The sequence below is a fragment of the Alligator sinensis genome, unplaced genomic scaffold (assembly GCF_000455745.1).
Source record: "Alligator sinensis unplaced genomic scaffold, ASM45574v1 scaffold136_1, whole genome shotgun sequence".
NCBI classification, from domain to species: Eukaryota; Metazoa; Chordata; order Crocodylia; family Alligatoridae; genus Alligator; species Alligator sinensis.
This window is the reverse complement of record NW_005843043.1, coordinates 124,629-134,515: the sequence shown is the minus strand read 5'-3', so window position 1 is coordinate 134,515 and position 9,887 is coordinate 124,629. Positions and strand designations below refer to the sequence as shown.

The 9,887-nt window shown below is 40.6% G+C and overlaps 1 protein-coding gene across 2 annotated transcripts in view; it reads right to left on the bottom strand.

The window, feature by feature from the left end:
- The window catches only part of AJAP1 (adherens junctions associated protein 1), an 80,400-nt gene extending 71,432 nt beyond the window's left edge, over nt 1–8,968 (bottom strand). For both annotated transcript variants that reach the window (XR_003092068.1, XM_025193409.1), the window contains exons 1-2: nt 8,876–8,968; nt 6,753–7,516 (exon numbers count right to left, since the gene is read on the bottom strand). Coding sequence is in view for 1 of the 2 variants with exons in the window: in XM_025193409.1 (XP_025049194.1) it covers nt 6,753–7,473 (721 nt within the window). In the remaining variant the exon portion in view is untranslated. The remainder of the gene's footprint in view (nt 1–6,752; nt 7,517–8,875) is intronic.
- Between the last annotated feature and the right edge of the window lie 919 nt (nt 8,969–9,887).

The window sequence follows — 9,887 nt, the reverse complement described above, 5'->3', positions numbered from 1 at the left end:
GTTACCCTCCCCCCTCCTCCAGATCCCCTGCCCCCGCCCCCTACTTACCAGCTCCGAGTCCGGCTCTAGCTCCCTGCTGCAGCCAGTGGGGACCACCTGAATTGCCGAAGCGCTCCGAATCTTTTCCGAATTGATTTGGAGAGCTTTGAATTGATTTGGACCTTTTAATTGGTCCCCTGATTCAATTCGGAGATTCGGCCACCAAATCAGGCCGAATCTCCTCCAAATCGAATCAGCACTGGAAGCTTCACACAACCTTACTACTTAGCAATAAGAAAGTTGAAAAACAGTATGTGGGTAACAAAGCACTGAGGAGATAGCCACTGTGCAGGGGTGATTGGCAGGAACCCGTGGCATAACCATATACAGAAGATGGTCAATCACATAGGAAAAAAAGGTGTAAAAAACTTATAAATAGCCAAGAAGCAGCTTAACACTTGGGAAGTTGGAGAAGCAAACAACATCTAGCTACTGCAATTGCACCCCCAGTGCCATGACAACGCCTGGCCAGCAAAGTCATCATGCATACATAACGATACCTTCATATACTGTTTGGAGTTTTTGGTATTGATAAAGCATTTAATACACTGGATTTGAGATCAGAGTAGTTTTCACCAATCAGTTTATTCTGTTCACATCACCCCTTAATCAAAATTAAGTATGACAGAATGGATGATATATTTTCAACTGATCCATACAAAGTATTTCAAGAGAGTAGTAATGCCTGCATGCAATCACTTTGTTGACTCATATTACTACATATACTATTCATCCCATGGTAAACCTTGAAGAGTAGGAACTGTATTTGTATACCAGGGTGAGCCAATGACCCAATCTGTGTGTGCATGCTCATGTATGAGAGAGAAACACAGGGAGAAAGAGAGACATTGTGAAGAGCTCAACAGCACTTCATTTGCAGAATCTGTGAATAGGTGTGGGAGAAGGGAACAGTTGTAGCTACAGTGCAGCTAAGTTTCATTATCTCTTTGCAGCTCTGCAGCACAGCCTTTTCACACGGATCTCCCCAAGTATCAGAGTTTCAGTTGAATCTTTCAGGCAGAAAAAAATTAAAGAAACGTTTACTCTCTGGGTTTGTTGTAAAAAAGGAAATGTTTTGGCCTTGAAAGCAAAATTCTCTTTGCTTATCCATTTTGCTTATTGTAGCACTAACGTAACAAGACCACAAGACAATGATTTGTAATGTCCGCTGAACCAGATAAAAAGTACATACAAGTCACCTAGTCTTTATTTCTAACATATGGTATTTCTAAGCAATTTAAACACTTCAGCTTTCTCAGCTTCATAGAACAGAGTAGAAAGATCTGAAAAATGTGAAGTCTTATAGATGCATATCATTATTTTAAAAATAGGATACTTTAGTCAGTGCTTAAAGACACAGTTGGTTGCTTCCTTTGCATGTAGAAGTGACAGGGGATGGAGGGAGACCCACTGCTACTATAATGTTTCTTCTAGTTTAATGCAGCTGCAGCATATAAATTTTTGGTATCAGTCACACATCACAGGCAAGGAGAACAAACCAGCAGGGCCTGACACATTATCTGCAGCACTAATGGGAAGCTGAGTGGTTGAAATAGAAATATGTATTGATATAGGATTTTTTTTCAACTAGAGGCTAGATTAGATTCTGGAACAATATTTATTTTGTCAGCTTCTCTTTTTTACGCCAGTTCAAATCCCTAAACTAGCATTGGGAGCCTGGGAGAAGCTTTTGCTAGACTTTGGCTTAGATGCTGTGTGTATACACACACCTTTTTCCCTTTCATTTCTTAGGATGTGCCAGGTTCCAACAAACATTTTTGTTCCACCTTCCTTGCAGAATCTTGGACTCGATGTTTCACTGTATGTTGATCCAGTGCTGAGTCAGGAGCCATGGCGTATCTACAGAAGGGATTTTTTCTGATTAAAAAAAATTACAAGCTTTCATAGGGACTTAACCTAGAGGTGAGTAAGAACTGAGTGGAAAGCTTCCAAAAATTGTCTCTAAGGTGGCCAGTGTGCTTAATATGGATAAAGAAAACAAAGGCATATTCACAGTTTAGGCTTTATTCAATTTAGAGTAGATAGGCTAAGATCAAAAAGGTCCTTTAGCCACTGAAAGTGGTTTATTGTATTCACTTATACAGCAAAAGAGGTTAATTAATGAAAACTCTAATCATTCTGAAACACTCCCTAATGAGAGTTAAGAGCTAAAAGATTAAAGTCAGCTGGAGAGTTCTCAACTCCCAGGTGCCTCTGAAACACTCCTTGAATTTAAGCCTTTGGGGAATTGGGGTAGGGATGGGAGGAAATTATTGAGAGATTGGACAAAGCTGGCTGGAAAGTCTGGTCCCTGGGCACAACCTACCTGGATGCAGAGCCAGGTAGGGACTTCTAAAGTATGTCAGCACAAGCTCTGCAAACCCAGTGTCTCTTGCAGAGCCCTCAAGAACCACTTAGCTTCTGCAGTCTCCCAGTCCAAGGGGTACTTGAGATGATAACCCCAGATTCAGATGCTGAATAGACAGCTGAGGCTCTGGATTTTGCTCTTTCATTTTCACAGGTGATGTCCATTAGAACAGGGCATAAATTGCACAGCTGAAGGAGGAAGTTAAGAGTCTGGGTGGAAGAGAAGAGAACCCAAGAGAATTCCACCCAAAAGACTACTCAAATACCAACAGACTCTCCCTATGCCTAAAGAGGGGTATTTGTTCCCAGAAGCTTGTAAAGAGCAATTTCCCCAACTATTTACCTGGTCTACTAAAACTTATCACTTGAGACCTACATCTTCAAAAGTGTATAATGAGATAGGATTGTTGGTCTAAGGACATAGGCAGACCAGGTTCTTTGGGTAGATGTGATATCTTTTATTAGACCAAATAGTTGAAAAGATTGTTCTTTGCAAGATTTGGGGCACAAACACCCTTCTTCTGGTATAGGGAGAGTTTGTTGGTGTGCTCTCCTGGGTAGAATAGAAGCCCAACGAACCTTGTAATGAGATAGGGTGCTTTAAATTCTGGGAGCTCAGTCTGAGAGATCCAAAAGGGGACTGTAATACCCAGAAGAGTAGGAGTATCAAAATACCACACAAAATAGCTAAGTGGCCAAACCAATAAGTTTTGGAGATTTCTTAAAAGGTCCCAGTCTCAAATTAATTCATGGCAGAGACCTAAACTCTGGAGGGTAAAAAGTGCATGTTTATAAAGGTGTAGTCCAATGATTTCTAAGTTAGTATCAGAGCTAGAAACAGAACCCTGGAGTCCTGCTTCAAGTGACCTGCTCTAACAGTTGTTTAATAGTGGGCAGCACCACTTACAAATGAACTGTGTGAGGTTTGTTCATTACCAATGCAATTTTGAGCCCCTGCTCAAATCAATGTAGGCTTTATTGGGCACATCTATACTTGCGTTTTCATGTGCATTAGGCTATTTTAATGCACATTTAAGCATCACAAAAACCCTGTGCTCTTTAGCTAATGCACATTAAAATAGGCTAATGCACATTTTTCTCGTACTTCACAGTGGAGGTACTAGATTCAATGCACATTACCTAAATCACATTAATGAAAGTGTAGATGCACCCATTAATAAGAGCAAATACAGGAGCGAACACTCAAAGCTGAATGGCTCTGCAGAAGGCAGTTTGCAGACTGACAAATGTCATGAGTAGGGCAAATAATATAATGGGGCAAGGGACAATAACAAGCCCACATCTATATTCAAGTTCTGTATTTCGGTGGGTTTACTGAGATCATTTCCCTGTTATCCTAGCAGGCAGGAAAGAAATCAGCTGAAGGCTAGTTTGTGAAATGACAATTAACAGTGGTCACTTGATATTTCAAGCAGAAATATATTATTGTATTTTCTTTACAGTGACTTAAACCTGTCAGATATCATTACCAAAGTGGCAGTATTATGTTGTAGATATTCAGTAAACCATATGCAAGACAGTAATTTCCAGGCATCGTAAGAAAGCATTGTATAACTAATGCAAAGACCAAAAGAGAATGCAACAAGTCAAATGTAAGCTCCTGACCTAGGCACCATAAATATAATACTAAGTCAAGTCCTGGATCCCAAACCAGTGACTGGCAGTGTAGTTAACAAACCCTGACATGGCAGGGATAATGAACCATGAGTCACTTTTTCGACAAATAATCTATGTCATCTGTGAGGAAGAATCTCCTCTGACTCATTCCTCTGATATCTCAACATCCTAACAAAGCTCTGTAATCCTTTGACAGTGTTATGCCATTTGTAATTAATTCACAGCAATAAACAGAACTTTACTCAGTACAAATATGTGGGAAAGGCGCCCATTTGATTTCAAATGCATGCGTAGAAATTTAGTTAGCTACAGATGTGAAGACTGCTAATAACAATAGGATTTGATGGCACTACCTGCTTTGCAGACAACATCAGCAAGTATGGGTTTGGAAAAGCTATAGCATTTCATCGGATGTCTTAGTGTGAATTGATTAGATTTCTTATGCCGGAGACTGTGATTGATATTTTGTCTCTAACAGAGCCAGCTGATGTTAACATTTCAACTGATGCATAGACTGAGAGACTTTACTGACATTAATAACTTCTTGAAGTTAGAAACAACATTCCTTTTTTTTCCTGCAGAGGGCTGTCTGGAAAAATTAATCTAGACTGAGATTACATTATGAAATCTATAATTTTTTATTAAAGAAGCACCTGTCATTAAACTAGTAATAGTCCATGCACTCTAAATTAATTTGCCAAGTTTCATATTGTCCCACAGTTTAGCATTAATAATAACAAATATAATTTGAAATAAATGGAAAACTCCTTTCTCATCCATGTCCAAATAGTGTTGGTTCAAAATATTGCAATAAATGAGTGCTGGCCTAAATCTGATTATGGTGATGGTGTGTAGATTTATAGAGATAACTGGCAAACTCCCTGTAAGCCCCTAGCATATGCTGCACATGAAAATGATTAATCCAATTCTCATTTATTTTCAGAGTGCTCATATGTCTAACTCCAAAATCATTGTAGTTTTCCTCAGCAATCTTACCCAAAGGAAAAACTAGTTATACATGATGAGGAAGATGATGCTGACTATTATCACTGCAATGTATTTATATTATCATACAGGCAACAAACCCCATGCATAGACCAGCAATTTGTCAGGCTGAAGAAGCACATACTGGAAAGATTGATCCTACCCCAGCACCAAGGAGCCGATTCTCTGAAGCCCTGCGGAGCTCCCTTAGTGCTGGCAGGGAATGAATGCAAAGGGCTGCGCATGTGGGTTGTTTTATTTTTAAGGTAATATAATGTACGTGCTGCTGAGATCCCAGGCTAGCATTCACAAAAGATCATCATCGTGAACCAAACTCATCAGTGAAGTTTGCAAATTCACAACCCTTAATTGCTATGGGTAAACAATTCACCATAAACAATTTAATAAAGGAGTTATCCCCTTTCTCTGTTCATAAATTATCCATGGCCTCTTACCTGTTTGTGCACTTTTTACCAATATGCTTAAGGAATATTACAGCCCATGATTTGCTTGTGTAACTATTAAAGTATTTATAAGTTGGTAGATCTGGCCACCCAAGTCAAGCAATGTTATTGTTATTCCCAAGCTCACAAAGAACACTAGAGATGGCCAACAAAGACAAGCCACGAACACTTCTGCAAAGACATATTCATGTGGATACCCAGGGATACCTTTCAAACAAAAAATCACTTGTATGCATTTCTGTATAGAACAAATAAGGGAAGTCATGAAGAGAAAGGACTCTTATTCCATCAAAGCACTGTGTATATTTCCTTATCTGTCTACCAGATCAAATTGTACCAAAATAACCTTCATGTCCAGTCTGCATGAGAAATAAATGCTACTGCAAGGCAGAAAACAATGATTAGATGAACATTAGCAGACAATGCTGAATGCTTCAGTACAACAAAAAGCTACACCTAAATTAAGTAAAGAACATGGGGGGTGGGGGGGGGGAAACACTTTTTTTCCCCCTGCAGTCACCACAGCTAAAAGGTATGTATGCTATTTGCAGATCATCCAGTAATAATATGCCACAGAAATACACTGATTATTACTGCACTTTTCTGAGATGGTGAAGATTTGTATGCCATACAGAGTCTGAATCTGCAGTACAAATATAGCAGCTATACAGTATACAAGGGTGTATGATTAGTAAAATATGAAGGGGACTAGGAATGAGTGGGCAGCAAAAACTCTTTAGTGGGATAAAAAAAACCTCCCACCCCACAAAGCTTGGATACTTTCACCCAAAACTTTTAAGTTCATCAAACCAGGCTCCAAACCTTATTAGGATACTCTTTCTTAAAGCTTCCATCCAGTACTTTCTTTTGCTGGGCAGATCAGAAGTACCGCAAGAATGCTCCCCTCCAAAATCCAGCAGTGAAAATTAACTTTAAAGCATGTACAAGCAGTTAAATAAATTATTTAAAAATCTTAAGGAAGGTTTCATTTGAGTTTAAGACTATAATTTAGGCCAGTTTGCCTTTTATCCAGAACTATGCAACTACCCTGTCTGAAAATTACCTCAATACTTAAAAACAATGTAAAGACATAGTCACTCACTGCACCTTCTTAGCACTGGGGTACTGGCCCATGTGAGCATCTCATTAATGATGAACAGCATACAGAAAAAAACTGCTGCCCTTCACGACATGATCTTCACTCAGACTTGTCCCATGTCACGAGTTCCAAACAAACCCCTACAAACAGACAGAAAATACCTGAATTGTCTTTTGGTGCTGTAGCATCCCTCTCATCACTATTGCGGATGGAATGAGGCTCCGTTGTGCTAATCCTACCAGGGTTGTTCTTGTGTGTTTTACTCCCTGGCCTGGGTGATGCTGTGAACCCTTTAGACTGTACAGTCGTGGAAGTGGTAGTAGTAGTGGTGGTTGCCACAGTAGTTGTTCTTGTTTGTAAAGTGGCGGTGGTGGTGGTGGTGGTGGTGCCATAATTCCCAGGGAACGTACTGGTTTCTACGGAGTCCTCATCTCCTGTTGGACCCCATATAATTACTTCAGGCAGCGTGGTGGGCCTGCTGTCTCTGTGATCAAAACTGCTTTCTCGGAGGTGCCTTTTGCCCCTTTTCAAATGAGTCTGCAGCTCTGTACTCCTCTTGTTCCCATCTGCAATGGAAGGGGCTGATTTTGCTGCAGTAGAGCGCTGAGACTGCAGGCTTTTAGAAAGAAGGCCTGAAAACTGGTCTGTGGTTTTGTGTGGCCTTCTGGAATGATATGTTTGTAGTTGCTGATCAGACCATTCAGGATGAAAAGAAGCATGGTTCCAGAAAGGACTGAGAATCCGCAGCTGCTGTCCATTTTTAAAACTCCACAAAGGACTGTGGGACAATCTGTGCCGGTGAGATGGCCTCTGCCAGAGCCTAAACCCTTGGCCTTGGGCTACAGATTCACAGGTGGAGAAATCCATGGCTAGTTGAAACATGGCTATTAATATCCAAGCATGGCTTCCTACTGGGCAACCTGACCTGCAGACAAACATTGAACTGTGTTAGCAAAATAGAAAGAAAATGCTTTACATGACAGATTAGCAAACAAGGTTTGTACATCCATTAGCTCAACCTGCCAGAAGCACCTGAACTGGGAAGAAAAATCTGATAACCAGTTCAGAAGAAATACAGGGAAAGTCAGCTTAGTAGCTTCATAAGAACATACTGCTACCCTTTCTAAATATTACAGCCCCTTTTTTTCAGAATGCTGCAGAGTCCCAGGATGCTGATCTCTAGAAATACCAATCCTTGCCATTAGCCATAGCAAAACTGTCATGGATCTGGGAAAGATATTGGTCTGGGGGTGTACCCATCTTCATTCAAATTAACAGTCCCTAATCCAGGTTTTTCAGCTGGGACACCCCAAAATCGACAGCCAGTTGGGGGAGGGGGGGCAAGGGGGTGTTACACTGTCATGCTCTGAATAAATGGAGAATGAGTCTTATTATGAACAGTCCTTAGGAGTACAGCCAAGGTGTGTATATTCCTGAACTCAGCATTCTTCACTGAATTGGATATGAACTAGTAGCATGCATAACAGATACACTGCCTGTATTCAAGCTCTTTATTTCGGAATGTATATCTAAGTCAAACAGAGGAGATGCATCTCCATGGCTGGCCAGTTTCATAAGAAAACTTTTGGGTTAATGAGATTTAATTATAAGAAAATATTTGAGGCAGAAACAGTTTGAATTCACCCACTAAAAGCTATTCCCAATGGCTCTGATCCCTGAGCCTGCATGGGATACCACTTGAGGGATGCTTTTTAGGTGTGCAGGAGTCTGCCTGTATGAAACACACGATTAGGGTCCACTCTGTAGCTGTGAAGTATAACCCTTTGCAAGAGAGTAACAGGTCCCTCTTCTTTCCCTGTATGGCCAATATGCAGTGTTGTCCAAGAGGCCTTCATTAATGCAGTTGTATTGATTCTTACCCTCAGCTTTAAATATGTGGTTTATCTTTAAAGGCATATCTTTTGAATTTTGCATAGCAAATGCTGGTTTTCCTTACAGAACTATTTTCCTAATTCAAATAAATATCCTTTCTCTCCTGTCCCTTCTTATTTATCTGAACCCCATGTCTCTCAGAAATAAGGAGACGAGATAAATTAGAAGTCAATAGCAAGAGTCTGCTGAACTCTGACACAGGACAGTGAATCTATGTATAACAAATGCACTTTTCCTGTAACTTGAAGGATCCTTCTAATAAAATGACTCTCACTCACGTTCCAGTTTCCCTGCATGCAGCATTCTCACAGCCTCCCAAAGCTGATCTGCCTTTACAGCTTAATTAAACCCAACCCCAAACTCACAGAAGTGAAACCGTAAGGCAAATCACCCAAAGGAAACAAAATGTGGTGCTGCTTCAGAGTCTCAGGATGCTGATCTCCAGGAATACCAATCCTTTCTGTCAGCCATGGCAAAATTGTCTTGGAAACATAATGGATACAGGGAAGATGTTAGTCTGGAGATGTACCAGTCTTCATTCAAATTACCAATCCAATTTGCCAGCCTCACTGTGGCTGCAGTACCAAACTAAAACCCAAGGCAGCCCCTGCCATTCAAACAAGCAAAGTTCCTCTCTATGACTTTAAATGAACAGGACTTTAAACAAACTTATCAACAGCAAGTTTCACCTCTTTAAACGATCCCTGTTTACATCCTTCTGTCTCTTGTCAAGTGTATCTAGGAAAGTCAACCTTGCAGGTCTTTCCCTTCTCATAGTTGTGGGGTTAAGTGAGCCTAAAATAGGGGTCTGTGTTTCCTTTCCATGCGGCACATCTAGTATGCTGTAAAGCATTTTATTAAATGAAAGTGAATGCGACAGGTCAGCAGAGTGGGCACACTCCAGCCTGCCAATGGTACATCACAAATGATCAGAGCTGGCAGGATCAGAGGCTTAAACCGAGTTCACACCAAACAGGCCAGGGACATGCAGTTTTAAGCAGTTCTACAATTTTTTCTTAAGAAAGTATGTGGAAGGCAGATGTGTTAGTCAGTAAGGTACAGCCTGAGAGGAGCTGTACTCTAGCACTGAACGTGTAACCCACTTACTATTAATCAGGTCGCTTGCACTTCAAAAAGAGCGTCTACTCCCAGAGCGGGTGTGCAGGCCTGACCTGCATGGCTAAGCAATGTGATACGCTGTACATTGCATCATTAAATAACAGTTTTTCTTCCTGCAGAGCACCTTGTGCTATGGCTTTTTTTAAGGAGCCTGTTCTATTACAGGGAATAAAAGAAAAGCAATGCCGTGCACTTTACCTTTAATTAGTCTTTCTCTGTACATAAAATGAATGGCTGTAAATTGCACTGAATTATCACCGTACGCCATTTTTATTTTGCTCTAA